The 17,459-nt window shown below is 39.4% G+C and overlaps 1 protein-coding gene across 1 annotated transcript; it reads left to right on the top strand.

The window, feature by feature from the left end:
• The first annotated feature begins 8,564 nt into the window (after positions 1–8,564).
• nr4a2a (nuclear receptor subfamily 4, group A, member 2a) lies at positions 8,565–11,966 on the top strand. Its single transcript, XM_062431693.1, has 7 exons — positions 8,565–8,651; positions 8,862–9,733; positions 10,188–10,317; positions 10,498–10,661; positions 11,043–11,245; positions 11,410–11,588; positions 11,710–11,966. The coding sequence occupies exons 2-7, from the start codon at positions 8,864–8,866 to the stop codon at positions 11,964–11,966; spliced, it is 1,803 nt and encodes a 600-aa protein (XP_062287677.1). The 5' UTR covers positions 8,565–8,651; positions 8,862–8,863.
• The last annotated feature ends 5,493 nt before the right edge of the window (positions 11,967–17,459 follow it).

Raw genomic sequence — 17,459 nt, 5'->3', positions numbered from 1 at the left:
CTATAAATGTCTTTTTCTGTCCAAACAATCCAAAGATATTCAATTTACTATCAAAAAAGATCACCAAAAAACCAAATATTCATGTTTGAGTTATTTCCTGCATCAAAAATTAAGTAAATGATTACTTGATTATCAAAATTGTTGGATTAATTTAATCATTTCAGCTCTAATATTAATTATTACTTTAATTCAGTCTTCATCTAGATACTTACAGCACTGGATTAAGTTTAATCTGTGCATATATTTAAATGACAGCAATTACCTATTACAGTTCATATTGTCCTGCTGGTATCGGAACATTTTATTTCTCTAGTATCTGATCTTTTCCTATAATTTTTTTTAGTAATTGGTGATTTTGAAGGTAAATATTACTGAGCCTGATTCATCCAAGACAAGTAGTATAGCCTACATTTTACTGTCAAACTGCTGACTAGGCAGTTGCATTTCCTGCAATCACACTAATTGGTCTCCTCTGCTGCTCACCTCCAGGACCCTAGCATGTTCATACAGATAGAAAAATAAGGCTCCTAAAGAAAACACAAGCTGAGAATAATGAGATTTCTCAACTACTGTGAAATATAACAGAAAATGGTGACATTTCAGTTTGAACCTGGGTGACTCGTCTTAAACAATTCACAGACAAAAGGGGACACATAGGCTTTCTTCCACCTATTACTGAGAGATAATTTCATGAATTAAATCACAATTTGACAACAAAAGAGGTTTGCTAAGTTGTAAGAATTCTTTAAAAGAACTTCAGGGAATTTCAGGCAGGCAGTCATTCAAGGCAAACATGTCACGGCTTCCCCGAAATGAAAAATGAACATGGGAGGGTAAATAAAGCAATATGACCAGAGGGACCAGGAATTCTGCGGATAAGTGTCAGCTGCGGAGAAAAAATGAAGCATTTACCTGTTTGTAATCCAATTTCATGATGGCTTTCTGTAGATATCGGACTCCTCCGTGAATGAGGTTGGTGCTCTGGCTGCTAGTGCCTGATGAGAAATCGTCTCCCTGCACAGGGGCAGTTTTGAGATCTGACAATGGGAGCCAAGCAAACACATCAACATTTGGATACTTATTGTCCCAAATCTTTAGAATGGATCAGATGCTATTCACATATGCACAACTTTCTACTGTAATATTCATGACGAGAACAATATTGTGAGGCCATACATATTCCATTGGCTAAAAACAACAATCATTTCCACCAGTATGACAGCATGAACCACACAAGGGAACTGCATGTTTTGAAAACACAGTTTAAAGGACCAAACTTCAAAAATACATCTAGAAAACTGATTTTCTTCTGCACATTTTTACTAAATATATTTGAAAGAAATCATATGACTTTCATAACATTTTTAACACTGCGATCGCTTCTTGCTTTGCCTAATAAAATCTTCTTTGCCATCCCAGATGGTCTATGAAACCCAGTTTTAGAAAGAATAAAAGGAAGAATGACTGAGGATTAGAAAAAAGGGTTTCAAACCCCTCTCTTCACCACCATTAGACAACCCAAGTAAATAAAGGGGCAAAACACATTTAAGAAGCCTCCGACCAGTAGCATAGATAATTGATTTGGTATCTAATGGAAACCACAAGAGGATGCTCTCCACTGGAGGAGAACAAAATTGTTATCTTTGTTGTTTTTTTATTGGTGGTTGGATGACAGCCTACAGACTTATCAAGGGAAGAAATCCTCCAAGTCCAAAAAATGCTGCTGCTCTAGACATCGTGGCAGACATTTGAAGCTCCTTACAGTTCAAGACCCAGAGAGGCAGCTTGGAAGAAACTCCATCATAATGGCAAGGAGGTTATGTAACATCAGGATGGAGAATGCCCATTTGAGGTTGCAAGCAGGGGCTGAACAGTCTGCCATAAAAAATCCTCTCAAAAAACCCTGCGAAGCTTCTGGGGTAACACAAGCTGGGATTCATCCTTTTTTTTCTCTTAAAACCCAAGATGACAAACATGCTTGTAGTCATAATTAATAAAAGCAATTAAAGCTTAAAGGATAACACAGACATTATTCTATGCTTCTTTGTTGTCAACAAATTCCCTGAAAGATCAAAACCAACAATGTTTTAGTCTGTCTGTCAGTTATTTTCCCTGTTTGTGGCTCTCAGTCCATTGAGCCCATTTGTTCCTACTGAAGACAAACATCTTTAAAAACTTTATAAAATTTGATTTAAAAAAAACTAGCTTTTAACAAATGTTTCTCAAACAGGAGTACATTTTATATATATATATATATATATATATATATATATATATATATATATATATATATATGAACTATATATATCTTGAACTGTAATATATATATATATATATATATATATATATATATTATGCTCTAAATACACAATTATTTGGTGTTATAATGAGTACTTACAGCAGCAGGGGGGTGTATGTGGGACTGACCTGAAATAAATTACAGTGCTCATGTTGGACACAGGTAGATTTTTTTAAACCAGTGGACAAAAGCAACTTATTCCCTTTGGGTGCATCTAGGGTATGAACTGAGTCTGTGGCTGCTCCTTCAGCGATGAGCCTGTCAAACTCCTGTGAGCTTCATAACGGCGCTGAGTTCGTCTGGAGGGGAGCTCATCCATGTAGACTGCTTTACCTGTTCAGCTGCCTCCACATGCGATACACAGGCCTATAGCATCCATGCAAAAGAAAACTAGTCATCCATTTCATTGTCATATGACTCCAGGGGACAGTACACATTAATAAATGTGTTTCATTATTATGCATATGTCTTTATATTCCTCATGATGGATTTCAGAAAAAATAAGTCATGCATTTTCTGTGACAAAGCTGTCAGACACCATCAAGCAATAAAAAACAATACATCACATGCTTATTTATATTCCACTCCCAATAACATTTCAAAACATTGTCTTTCAAGATTAATCACAAAATCTGCATGTGGCACGCAGACAGACGGTATGGAGACACGATAACAAGCAAACTTGACTAATTGCAAGACTTGTAGTTAGTAAAGATGATGATGGCTCAGGATTATCTAAAATAAGCAAAACAGAACAAGACAAATGACAGCCATTGTCGTGTTCACTGCAATTGTTAGTCATGTACACATTACAGAGGTGCCATCTGTTAGAAAGAAGAAGAGCTGAACAGCAGGGAAAAGGATGTAAAGCAACTAAAATTAGTCCCCGTAGCTCTTTTTTATTCATCTAGTTGATGGTCTGTGAATGAAATGTGTGTCTGAAAAGTATTCTTAACATGTACATATTAAGCAATGCTTTGCAACATTTTTCAGAAAATCTTACCTGTTTTCTCTTTGAAGCTGCCAATTGATTCAAAGCTACTAAATGCTAACAAGCCTCCTCTAGCAGTCACAGCAGTTCCCATTACCTCCTCATGGAATGCCATGCCTCCTCCTGCAATGCGCAGAAACAGCTCAGTTGATGATCAACAGGGAAAAAAGGGAGAAAAGAACAGAAAAAACATGCAGTGTAAGTAATCTATTGCTGAAACAAATATTTGTGGGCCTTTATCTTAGGCAAACCCAACTAGTGTAACTCACTTTGTTGTAGACAATTACCATCTCAAAATGGCCCCTCATATTGATCTAGACCAGGTCTGCCTCTTTCCACCACAGTTTGGATTGCGCATCGCACTAAACTGAAGCCACGAGGAGCAAAAATCCTCCCATCCAGCTGCTTAGAGGAGAAAGCCTTGCAGATTATGCAAAGCTTTATCCAATTCCCTCATCATCCATTCTAGGACACTTTAGTGAGGCCGAAATCGAGTTGCTGTAAATTCCAGTACAAAAAGAAATCTGCCACTGTGCGCCTGCTCTGAGTGTACAAGTTTGATGAAACCAGGCTTGTGTCTGTGCAAGTTGCTAAATCTACTCACACCTCAAACAACTTGGATGACAAACTGTATGGTGAAGCATCATTAGAGTGTACAGATATAATAAATCTGTTCGACAATCAATACATTTGCTATGATCTTTTAAACACCCAATTGCCAGTGGCAGTAACGTGGTATGTAGGAGTCCTTCAGGTCTGCATTAATAACTATTATGAAGAGATTCACTTTAAACTATTTAGAGTCCTCTGAACCTTTTATAATTCAGATATGTTATTATTAATCAAAGAGATTGACAAAGAAACTAATGGTTTGTCTGATTTTCACTGGGGCACAATCCAGCCAGCAATTGATTGTGGTTCCAGGGACACCTGCAGCTTCAGAATACATTTTCACTTTCAGGAGGAGAGAGAAAAAAAAAACACAGCACCACGAGGGAATATTGCCCCACCACATGAATATGCAGGGACTTGATACCAGCAGTGTCATTACTAATGTTGCTGCCAATTACAGAGCATGTCATGACACTGTGATTCATGAATATTCATCATTGACTGATATAGACAGCAGCAGTATGCACAGGCCTCTATTCCCATTTTACTGTCTCATTGTGAATGGTGAACAGGTACCTCCATCATGCGATGGAGGCGCCTTCCAGCTGCAAGACAAGCTGTTCCATAAGGCATTGCTAGTTAACAGTGTGTTATATAAAGGTGTATAAAAGTGATGAAGTGCTCCCCGGCTCTAAAGAGCAGGCATTAAAGCATATTAAGTAGACATTTAAGCTTGTAAAGTGGGAATCTAGAAATGGAAAGAAGACACTGAGCAAAGGGATGCCTTCAGGGTCGGGCTGTTCAATTCTCAGAAAGTTTGATACCTGCTGGTGCTTAGAAATGAAATGAGGTTTGTGGGACCTACCTATACAGTTTCAGTAGCAACCCTCCCACCCCCAAGTTTTTAGTTACCAAAAAAAGAAAGAAAAGAAATAACTTAATAGACAAAGTAATATGAAGTTGTAACAATTGTTAAACAATTAAAGGAAGTGGAAGGCACTTTAATAAAGCACATTTCAGCAGCTTTCCTCAAGCCTTTTCCAAGTTTGTCTATAAATGTGCTTTATCCATATTTGAGGCAGTGGTGCTTTTCTGCTATGTTATACTTGTGCTCCACTATATTTCAGAGGGAAATAGTCATTTTACTCCAAAACAATCTTCACAGGTAAGGTATTGCAAACAAAACATGCAATGACCTTTGAAATATGCAGAACTTCCTTGGTTAAACTAACAGCAAAAACTGTCTCACCTATTGCTTCACCTGGATCAGTTACATGCAGCTACATTTCATTACTATCACTTCACTTCCATACCTTCAACAAAATGCAGGGCTGGTGCTTTTATCCACTTGTGGTATTACTACTCTCAATCAAGGATCTGAATACTTCTTCTATCACTGGACATGGCCATATCCAGTCATTTTGTGAGTATATATCATTGTCAGATCACTTTGGAACTGGATGTAATAGGACAATTGACACATAGTGGGAATACATTGTGGGACAAAAGCCAGGTGATGCTCATGGAGGCTACTCACATCGCTATAATTCTGACGTAAAGTGGAGCTGATGCTGTGGTGCAGTGCCCAAAAAACGGTCTGGGGGCTGGATTATAAAGATGCCACTTAAACTTCCAGCATATTTGCCAGTAGCTGTCCATATGGAGGCAAATTAGGGAGTAACTGGCTCATGATGGACATCCCGTCCAGCGAATCAGACATGAAGAGGGAACCGGTCATCTCTGCTCAGTTTGCTGCTTTAAAAGGTGTCTGCTGTGACTGCACCTTGGATCCATAAACATCCTGTCACCTTGAGATGACCATGATTTCTTGTCCACTAATGGAGATGTCTCGATACCACGTGCAGAGAAATTAATAACTTAAATATAAGCCAATTAAAAAGAGATGCGTCTCTCTCCTTCACACACAGGAACATACGCACACTAAAATTGGTAACATCAGTTGACATATCTTAAAAAATAAAAATACATTCGCATCGCAAAATAACTTCTTTGCGATGGAATCCAACTTCTCACTTCCAAAGGAAAATTAATTGCGCACATAAATGGGAAGTTAATTATTCTTCGGTGAAATGGCTAATTAAACTGCTAATTGTGTTTTCATTGCAAATTTCTAAACGTGAATGGATAACACAGCGGATACGCGCGTAGTGTGACCAGCATCCTGTCATCAATGTTTTAACACAAAATAGTTTGAATTTTGTCTTGCATATTATGCGTCATGTTCTCTGTGTGTCAGTGGATTTAATTTGTGGCTGAAGTGCACACTGAAAGGAAGCCTCCTTAAAAAGATGCAGGTGAAAGGTTATCCAGTGACCGTGAAGGCAAGGAGGAGGTCAAGATAGTTACTTTAAAAAAAATCTACTTCTACCGTATTATTTATTTCTGAATATTCACAATGCAGTGTGAGGACTTTGTAATTTACAAATCCTGCCATAGAGCCCAGCCCACCTGAAAGCGACTGGGCGTGACAACACAGCCTTAATGGGGTTAGGTTAATTAAAAGGTTAATTGTAAGAAACAGAAGCTGCTTGATGTATGGCTAGTGAACAATAGTGTCCTCTAGAGGTGAGTGTAACCATGCTATACAGTTTTTTTCATTCTGGCATTGTGTGCACAGAGCACAGGTCAGTGAGAGCTGCTCTGAGTCTGATGGCTGCTCTGTGGTTCACATATGAAAGTATCTCTCCACTAGAAATAAAATCATACTGCGTAAGATGTTTTTACAGGCATGTTGCCCCCCCCCCCCCCCCCCCCCCCCCCCCACACACACACACACACACACACACACACACACACACACACACACACACACACACACACACACACACACACACCTTGGATTGCTTCCCAGTCCTGTTTGCATCTATAAAATTTAGGCCAACGTGATTGGCTACAAGGTGTTACTGTAAGATTACAATAAGATCAGTAACTCCATCGCTGCAGAACAATAAGGCCAAAAGATTATTTTGGCGACTGCGTCAACTTGAGCGTTTTCTGCGTCACTCTCCATTCTGCCCGTCCTATCACGTTTCCCTCTCTGGGGACTAAATTGGTTCCCCAATGAAAACTGGCTACAGGCCCACTAATTATCCCCCCTTCCTCCTCCAAGCAGCTCACATACACTACCAGCTATGAATAGGCTGCCCACTACGACAAAACCCCACCCCATCTGAGGTCTAAATTTGGAACACAATTGAAATACAGAAATCCTGTCAAGACGATAACGAAGAATAATATTGACCCCCCCCCCCCCCCCGCTTCATTAGGCCTATTTCATGCAAGTGTTGTGAGTCTGGCATCTCAGCCTCATTGTGACATAACTGTGCCTAGATGTGCCAATGCACACGCATGTCAAATCCACACTAAAATAACAACAAGCAGGTAATAAATAGACTCAATATTAGTCCGTAGAGACGGTACAATCTGTGAGCTGAGTGTTATATATAGCAGAGTGAGGGGAAGATTACATGTTGGCCTGTTAAAACCAAAAGTGAAACCTTTGTTGTATCTGAGAAATGTGTGAAATATCCAATTAATTGTCTCCATTTACACTCAATGATAGTGCTGTCTGATCATACTAGAGAAAACAAACGTGGCTACATCCTGACCTGAAGAAAAAAAAAACCCTAAGAGATCATCATAACCTGCATCATTTACTTTGCAGTCCTGTGATAAATACAATGAAGTCACATAGCACAGAGATTAATGTCAGCCTAAAACAAGCCTGACTTAAGTCTTGTGCATACAGAAAGGTGTCTGAGCAGAGTTTAGGTGGGTTTACCCTCCACTACATCTCAGCTAATGTCCATGTGGGAAGCAACATAGAACACATACCACAAGACAAACATACTCACCAGAAAAATTGGGGCTTGAGAAAGTTCCCAAGCGGATTGGTCCGTGTCTGTGTCGACGCCGATGACGTCGCGCTGTGAAACACGTGGGCCACGGTATCCAGAGCTCACATAAACAAAGCCACATTGGCCAGACTGGGTAGTCGAAGCTTGTGTCGCTGTCAGTGCGCGGAGTCACACGGTTTGCCTTGGCGTTGTTGGGTACCGACCCTCATGATTTGGAGCTTTTACCGAAATTGATGAATACCCCTTGCGTGCTTATCGCATGGATTGAAAGCCACGATCCTGATGTGAAAAAGGTAAGATTCACTCATCTCCATCTGCGCTTTACTTGCGGCGCCTCCTCCGAAACGTATAAATGTTATTTTTTTTGTCACTGTTAAACTAAAATTACACAGAAGTGAGTCTGGTTGAGCCTGTTCATGTATGTGAGTGTGACTGATATTTTCACGAGGATTTAACTTTTTGCTTCCTAGACAAGTTGGCACTGATGTCAAGTGCGCGAAGTTGGTCTGTTCGTGCCGGGCAGCCCCACATTTAATAAGAACAAAATAAAAAGAAGACGATATGATGTTTGATTTATAGGCCAAAATGTGTAGAATTTGTCGGTACTAATTTAACATTTTTTTCTTAAATGATGCAAAATGCTGTGCGCAAGTAGAAATTGTGCGCAACTGTGCACGTTGATTCTGGCTTCTTGTTAAATCTCGTGTTCATTTTAAGATATTGTTTTATTTTATGAAGTAGCAAATGTCAAAGTTATTTATTTTATTAGGGGAAGAACCAGAACAGAGCCGCCTTCTTGAACACAGACGCCCAAACACCTCCTGACGTTTCTCATTTCAAGTGTCACCGAAAAACTGTCAGAAGACTTGAGGTAAAACATGTCAATTATTTACAAATATTAAACGCTGATTTATAATGTTTTGTCTTATTGTATTTTGAAAATGCTCACAGGTGTAAAGCACTGTTCATACATATTTTGTAAAGAAAAAAAGTAAAAGTTGATTAAATGAAGTACAAAATCTTTTTCACAATGTGAACATTTATTTGAGAAATTCTCATCAGTTGTGTCTCTGGTTTCCAGCCATGCCCTGCGTCCAGGCTCAGTATGGATCATCACCTCAAGGAGCTAGTCCTGCCTCCCAGAGCTACAGCTACCACACCGCAGGAGAATACAGCTGCGACTTCTTAACACCCGAGTTTGTTAAGTTTAGCATGGACTTGACCAATACTGAGATCACAGCCACCACTTCTCTCCCAAGTTTCAGTACATTCATGGACAACTATACCACCAGTTACGACGTTAAACCGCCCTGTCTGTATCAGATGCCCCACTCTGGAGATCAGTCCTCTATCAAGGTGGAGGACGTCCAGATGCATAACTACCACCAGCAGACCCACCTGCCACCTCAGTCAGAAGAAATGATGGCTCACTCTGGGCCTATGTACTTCAAACCCGCCTCGCCTCATGCCCCGAGTACGCCAAACTTCCAGGTTCAGCCTAATCACATGTGGGAGGACCCTGGCTCCCTCCACAGTTTTCACCAGAACTATGTTGCGGCAACGTCTCATATGATGGACCAGCGCAAGAATCCTGTGTCCAGGCTTTCGCTCTTCTCCTTCAAGCAGTCCCCGCCCGGTACTCCTGTTTCCAGCTGTCAGATGCGGTTCGACGGGCCGCTGCACGTCTCCATGGGCCACGACAACCCGGGTGCTCACCGCGGCCTGGACGGCCAGAGCTTCGCGGTTCCCAGCGCCATAAGGAAACAGGCTGGTCTGGCCTTTCCTCACTCCCTGCAGCTCGGCCACGGGCACCAGCTGGTGGACAGCCAAGTGCCATCGCCCCCGTCCCGAGGATCTCCGTCAAACGAGGGTCTGTGTGCGGTATGTGGGGACAACGCAGCCTGCCAGCATTATGGAGTGAGAACCTGCGAGGGTTGCAAAGGATTTTTCAAGGTGGGCTGACATGACAGCGATCATGAATCAGTATTACTGTTATTACACGAAAGATGTGCTGTGTGATCCTTATTATACAGTACAAAATAATAATAACAACACGGCCTGAACATTTCATAATCACATTTTCTTTGTGGGCTGAACTAAATATAACCAAGCAACAGCTTAAATTGTGTGCGTAAAAACACTTTACACATGAATCACACCTGACACATAGCTGATGTCAAACTGTAAGTAAAATATGAATCGCCACCCATGTATATTTGCTGACAGTATATTCCCTCTTGTTGGGCGCATACAGCAAAGTCCCAAACAGGAGATGAGACAGATTTTATATCTTCTTTTCATTTTTTTAATGTTGGTATCAGTTTTGCAGCAATCCACAGTCCGTGTTGTTACAGAGCTTTAAAAATAGGCCTATAAAGTGACCCTTTTTTTCTTTCTTTCTTTCCAGCGCACCGTCCAGAAGAATGCAAAATACGTGTGTTTAGCAAATAAAAACTGTCCTGTTGACAAACGCCGGAGAAATCGTTGCCAGTTCTGCCGTTTCCAAAAGTGCCTTGTCGTCGGAATGGTGAGAGAAGGTATGTAAAGGCCATGCATTCAATTATTTTAGAGCAGTAGTTCATGTTTCCACACTGACATGCTGAGAAAGTCATATGCGTAATACAGTGTTGGATAGTTATTTGACTAATGTTTAAGCGTGTACGCACGACAATAGAAATGCATATTGATGTATGTTGAACGTATTTCTCCTAACACAGTTGTCCGAACGGATAATTTGAAAGGTCGAAGAGGACGCCTGCCATCCAAACCTAAAAGCCCCCAGGAGCCCTCCCCTCCGTCGCCACCGGTGAGCCTCATAAGCGCACTTGTTAGGGCCCATGTGGACTCCAACCCCTCCATGTCAGCTTTGGACTACTCCAGAGTAAGTACAACTATTTAAGAAATAAAACACACACAGCACATACAAAGGAAAAAAAGTCAGCAGCTATTACTCTTGGGTGAAAACAGAAGGAGCAACAAGATTGACTGCCTTTTTAAATTAGTTCATTTTATAGATAACAACAAATTACCTCGAAAGTATTCTGTAAAAGGCCTATGTTGATTTCTTAACTCTGTCAGACTTTTTTAATGTGGCATCTTTTTTTCTAAGTAAATTGCGTTGAAATAGAGAAGTTAATAAAAGGCAGACTTGGATTTTAATAGTAAAAAAGCTCCCTCGCTCTCTTGGAAATGGGCATTTGCAATTTCACGGATTATATATTTTAAAGGACCTCATTAAGGCGCTGTTTAAATTAAATTCCAGTTCCAGTCTAACCCTGACTACCAAATGGCTGGAGACAACACTCAGCACATCCAGCAGTTCTATGATCTCCTGACGGGCTCCATGGAGATCATCCGGGGCTGGGCGGAGAAGATCCCTGGATTTTCTGATCTACCGAAGCAAGATCAGGATCTCCTCTTCGAATCAGCCTTCCTTGAACTTTTTGTCCTGCGGCTGGCGTACAGGTGAGTTGCGTAATTACTAAATAAAACAATCTGGGCTTTATACCATCACCAGCCCCTTCTTCAAGCTTCATTGCTTTGTTTAGTTTTATTAGCTGCCCAATAATTAGAAGGCTCTTAAATTTATTGCCGAGCGTAATTAATGGGATTTTTGTTATTAATTGCAGGTCCAACCCGGTGGAAGGCAAACTTATTTTTTGTAATGGAGTGGTGTTACACAGGCTACAATGCGTCCGTGGATTTGGAGAGTGGGTGGACTCGATCGTGGAGTTTTCTTCCAACTTGCAGAGCATGAACATAGACATCTCAGCTTTCTCCTGCATCGCAGCGCTGGCCATGGTAACAGGTGCGTAAAAAGGCGGCTGCTCCTTTTGCCAACTCTTGCCTGCTTTATAACGCATGTTAAAAATCCCAATTTATAATTACTCCGTCTCATATTTTTCTTTCTTGATGTGTTTCTATTTCAGAGCGACACGGGCTTAAGGAACCCAAGAGAGTCGAGGATCTTCAAAACAAGATAGTCAACTGCCTCAAAGATCAAGTGACATTCAATGGCGGTGGATTGAATCGTCCAAACTACTTGTCAAAACTCTTGGGAAAGCTCCCTGAACTCCGCACACTATGTACCCAAGGTCTGCAGCGTATCTTTTACTTAAAACTAGAAGATCTAGTCCCTCCGCCAGCAATAATTGACAAACTTTTCCTCGACACCCTACCTTTCTGAGTCTGACTCGATGGCGAGACCTCAAAGAACTTTCAAAAGACTGTTTGGGTCAGACTTGACAGATTTTTAACATTATGATTTCCGAATATTTGCAAGCTGCGTAGGCTGATAGAACAACCGTACCATATTATGAGTAAGGATTCATACAAAATAATAATAATAAAAAAAAGACTAACAGGAGGAAGAGACAGAAAGTTTTGATTGCTGTGTAGGCATTTTAATTCCTTGAAAATGTTTTTTTTTTCTTTGTGCAAACGAGTGAATCATGACGGGAAATTTCTCTCCAGTGGACAAATTGTCAACAAAGTTAATCCGGTCTTGCAATCCCTGTTTATTTAACATCAGCTCTACTGATTCAGCATACTCAGATGTAATATATTCCATTCATATATATGGACGCACACGCACAAACACACTGTATATTATGATAGATTATGTGATGCCTCCAAATGCATCGATTTATAACATGTGTACAAAGTTTGTTATAATGAAAAAGATTTAATTTAGTTTTTTTCTGTTCTGACTCGTGCCTATGTGTTTCTGACAGGATCCCACAAGTATCCAGAAAAGACAACGCATGTTCCAGGTTTATTATTATTATTATTATTTTTTGGTTTCCCCTTTTTGTTTTCTTTTATAGGCACTTGCTGAGGTGATGTCTATATATAATATATACCGGACACTATGTAGTCTGCTAGATTTGATACAGATTCGTAGTTATGGCACTCCTTTTGACGCATATGTGGAAAAATATCTCATCTGTATAGAAAATGAGGGACCCATGGTGTTTGTAAAACTGTCAGACATTCCTTGTTTGTATGTGCTGTAAGTATTGTTGCTGTTGAATATAAACGTTTCTATATATTTATTATTTCTATTGCCAAGAGCTACACTAAGCATGGTGCAATTTAAACGATTTCAAACCATCCAAGTTCATGCTGAGCACGTTGTCTATGTTTCATGTCTTATAAACGTCTAAAGGTAGTTCTATGATTTGACACAGTTGGAAATGGAAAAAAGCTCCATCATTTAAATCAGAGGTTCATGAGTGTGTGATGATAGGCCCATATCTTTGACATCATGATGTACTTCTGTAACGCGTTTGGTTCCGCAATTTAAAAAAAACACCAAAAAAACTTTAGACAAAGAAATATTTAATGTTTACAAATAAAACTTTTAAATCAATTCTTTGCCAAATAGTTTCTCTGAAATTAATTTATCTTTCAAATAATTAAGCCATCATTCAAATTCTGACCCAAATAAGATATTAACTATAACAAAGACAATTTTATTTCAAACTTGAAACTTGAATCATTGTGACCAGCGCTCACAGTCCTGTTTGCGCAAAAACTAATATTTTAAGCACAATATTTTTTATTTTACTTCACCTAAATATGAATTTATGGGTTCAAAATGATGGATGTGTGTGATGGGCCTACTCGTTTCATTTTAAGTTATATTCGGTGTTTTGTTCAGACAAAAATATGTTTCTTTTTAAATGCACATATTATTTATTATTACACAATTTCATCCGTTTAATTTATGCCTGCAGTGCGTAAATCTTCCAGTCATCAAAATTACATTTTAACACACATCTAATTTAAGAAAAAGCTCAAAGTTTCCCTCCTGCATGCTTGTCTATATTTCTAATATTTGAGGAATGTAAAAAAAAACCAACTCCTTTATTAAACCCTCACAGTCTGTTAAAACCCATTTTCATCTTATTTGACAAAGGAATTACATCATATGAGTCGCTACTCTTCGTTTGGATCCAACATAAAGTACAAATTTTAAACGACCATTTTAAAGAAGAACATCAGATTTTTAGGAATTCAGTCTATTCCTCTGGATGTTCTTTGTGGATGCAAATAAACGTTTATGGTTGCCTTCCTGAATAGACTTGTTGCAACGGATTAAAATGTGAAGCCCACTTTTACATCAGTGACGTTTGTTTAAGAAATCATTTCTGCGCTACTTTAAATCTCATTTGGCTTCATTTTTAATAAGCAAACGCTGTCCTCATGTCAGATAGTCCGTTTTCCGACCATAAAAGGCTGTTACAAATAAGAAGAAAAAACATTGATTGTGCAGGTGAATGTGAAACCTGGCCGTACACAGCTTCATGTTGTGCGTCACAGCGCAGCTCCTGTCTGTGGAATTTGAATTTTAACTGTTCAAGAAAGACAGGCCTCCTTTTCTCTACAGTTAAAGTTTTCTGGTGGAGACACTGTGCCGTTTAAAATAAGTTAGTAAGGGTTACCTATCGTTTGTTGTATTGTATTTTAATAGTATGCCTGTTGTTACCGTCAAACTCCCGCAAACCCCCGGGGAGTCGAGCTCCGAGCTGATGCGATATTCTGATTACCTGCAGCTTCTGCCTCCGATTTTACCGGCCATTACATCACACAGATTACAGCAGGTGAAAACTCTTAGTGTGTATCTTTTAATCCTATTTACCGACTGCCCTCATACAACCACAACTCAAACCACTTTGAGATGTTGCTGCGCATCACATCTGCATATTGTTGGCTGTTATTGCAGAAATATAAGTCATTTAGAAATGTATATAAAACTGCACTGAACTGTAGCAGTGCCGCTGTCACAAACCCTTTACTTTAGTCTATCAGAGCAGAGAAGTGACGCCTGGCTCTGAGGCATGTCTGGGACTTATCCACACTGATTCCACATTTATCACATGATCAAGATGAAGGGAACAGCTTATTTTGAGAGATATTAGCAGCAGGCAATAAATTGTCTAAATAATTAGATCGTCACTGTAAAGTGCTAATTCCAAGGCAAATTGGGATTACATTCAGAACCAGTTTGCTGACATTTAGCAGATCTGTTGAAATGGTGCATTACAATGTAACAAGTTCCCTCTATTGACTCAAAGTACAGTTAGGTTTTAAATATGTCTATCTCAACACAATAAAACATGACATATGAAGCTAATACTTCTGTCAGTGTTTGTGCATGATTATATATGATAGAGGACTTTTAGTCTAAATTCATTAAGATCCTATTACTTAATTTCCTCACCACACTTGACATTAGCGGAGGGTTACACATGGTCGTGTCAGTATAAGGAGAGCTAGACTATAGAAAAGAAATAACGTTGCTGCTGTTCAGCCTTGTTTTCAGCGTCTGCTCAGAGAACAAAGTGCTAAAACCAAAAGCCAGCAGGTGAAGTTGGCCGTCCCCCAACAACAGAGCCTGCTGATAAGTGTCTGTAGAAAAAGCGAGAAAAGGCAACAAATTATAAGATGGAGTTCCAGTTTCTGCTGCCTCACATTTACACTATAATATTCGGACGCTACCACACAGATGCACACATGCACTGTGACGATCACACATGATGTTGCATGCACTGCTGCACAAAGCTGCACTTCTGTCTGATTCTGTGATGCAATTTGACAGATTCACATTCAGATTCAGATGTGTGGTGTTTGGTGGATTTGAGGAGAGGAGTGATGCAGCTCCTCTGTAGTTATGTTATTGTGGTAAATGTGACTGCAGCAGGACGATTGAACTGACCAATAACATGAACATAAATGTCAGGAGCCAATCTCCAACAACTAAACTGAGCAAGCATATACTTTATTTTGACTGTAATTTGTAATTTTGTAAACTCTTTTGGTTGGGCGTGACTTACAAGTTTACTGTAGTCTAATGTCTAATGTATGAATGTTGGGAAGCCAGACCTCTGCTTCATTTGATCCCTCTGGTGGGATCACACTTGACCTTTCACCTTTGCACTACATAAGAACTTGGTCGACATCTGAAGAGGAAACCTCACTGCTGTTCAAACTGCTGCTTGACTTCCATTTAGATGAAGTAGAAATGTATTATTCTTTCTGCCATAGCAGCAAAGACTAAAGAGCAGCAGCAGTCAGTGGGAGAATAATTATGTAAAATATAGACACTGCAAAGCTTCTATGTTACATTGTGCAAAACTAAATACTCACATACTGTCTGTTAATGAAAATATATACAGTATATCTATTTTCTACAGCATATAGCAGATAGGTTTCAGACACAATGTTATTTTCTGTGACTTCGATAAAAAAGATCCTACAGTAAATTACAGCGTCTATAATAATGTATTATCTTTCTTTACATTTTCTGAGTGGCAGGAAAAGTTATTTTGAGGCAGAGCAAGAATAACAGAGCTTTTCAGCAATACCTGTAGTAGATCCATATGCACAGTTTTATGACTAAAACATGCTCTTATTGCCTGACTTTATTTCAAATTAAAATTTTATCCTCAAGGTTTTCATTAAATCCAACCTTGTTTTAATACTATTTATAGTCAGCATTCTCTCAGCAGTAGTCAATATGTTTTAATTTTGTAATTACCTCTCTATATATCCGTTTGAATTGTTAGTGGTGGAGACTGAAATTCCTGCACTGGATTCAATTGTGTTCTCGTGCAAGACAGATTCACAGGAAATTATATGCATGTGCATATGCATGTGATTCAGTGTTACTGTTTTTAATTTTATCTCATCATTATCAGCCTCTCTGTTTACCGTTTCTCAGTTGTCCTCTCTGCATTAGAGCTGTATTAAGTGACTGCTAATGCAAACCCAACCTTTCCTACTGCTGCTAGTTCACGTTAAAAGCAGTCAAGTGGCGAAACACTGGGTGAAGCAATCACAGGAAAAGCAACATATTTTTCACAGAGGTTAGTGAAACATTCATCAAATGTGCCTACAAAGCAAGTAAACAAAAAATTTCAAAAATTTTTTGCAAAGGAGTAATGGACCAAGAAGAACATTACACGAGAAGTTGCCGGCGAACAGGCTTGCACCTCAAACTCTTCAGCAAGTAAACTAACTCCCTCTGAAAAACTATTCTCATCGTGTGCAGAAATGAAATCACATCACGGTCGCAAATATTATTGACTGACTTCTTCATTAAAACTACGCGAGTTTGTTTGGCTGCAGTGTAAACAGGTACACCAGCCATTTTACTGTTGTATTTCTGACTAACTACCTGCTCCAGGAGTGTTTGCAGTATTAAACCGATCTTACTGTTACCACAGTAACTACGCCAAATGCACTAGGACTGAAATCTTGAGGATTATAACTTTAAAGAACTCATCTGACTTTTTCAATAGGTGAGTGCACTCTGCTTTTCATGTTGCTATTTACCATCCAGGTTACTTTTCCCCTGTCTCTTCAGAGGTCCTTGGTTATTTGCTTTTATTACTTTTCAATAATTCTGCTACTTATCATTCATTCAGTGAATTTAATCTACAGTCTTCAGCAAACCGTAGCATCACTTCCTTTCATGTTACCTTTCCTTCGGCTCAGCCAGTGAGGCACACTGCTCCCAGAGCCCGCAGTAAAACATGTTGATTACACAACTTATGAATCTCATGAGTCCTGCCGACTATAGCTCTAAACAAAATAAATGAATAATGAGCTGAATGATGGCCCTTTGGATACGACTGTCTATAGTTATATTACTGTGACTATTTGATTTACCATA

This window comes from Scomber scombrus, chromosome 13 (genome assembly GCF_963691925.1).
Source record: "Scomber scombrus chromosome 13, fScoSco1.1, whole genome shotgun sequence".
NCBI classification, from domain to species: domain Eukaryota; kingdom Metazoa; phylum Chordata; class Actinopteri; order Scombriformes; family Scombridae; genus Scomber; species Scomber scombrus.
This window is presented reverse-complemented; position numbering and strand designations above follow the sequence as displayed.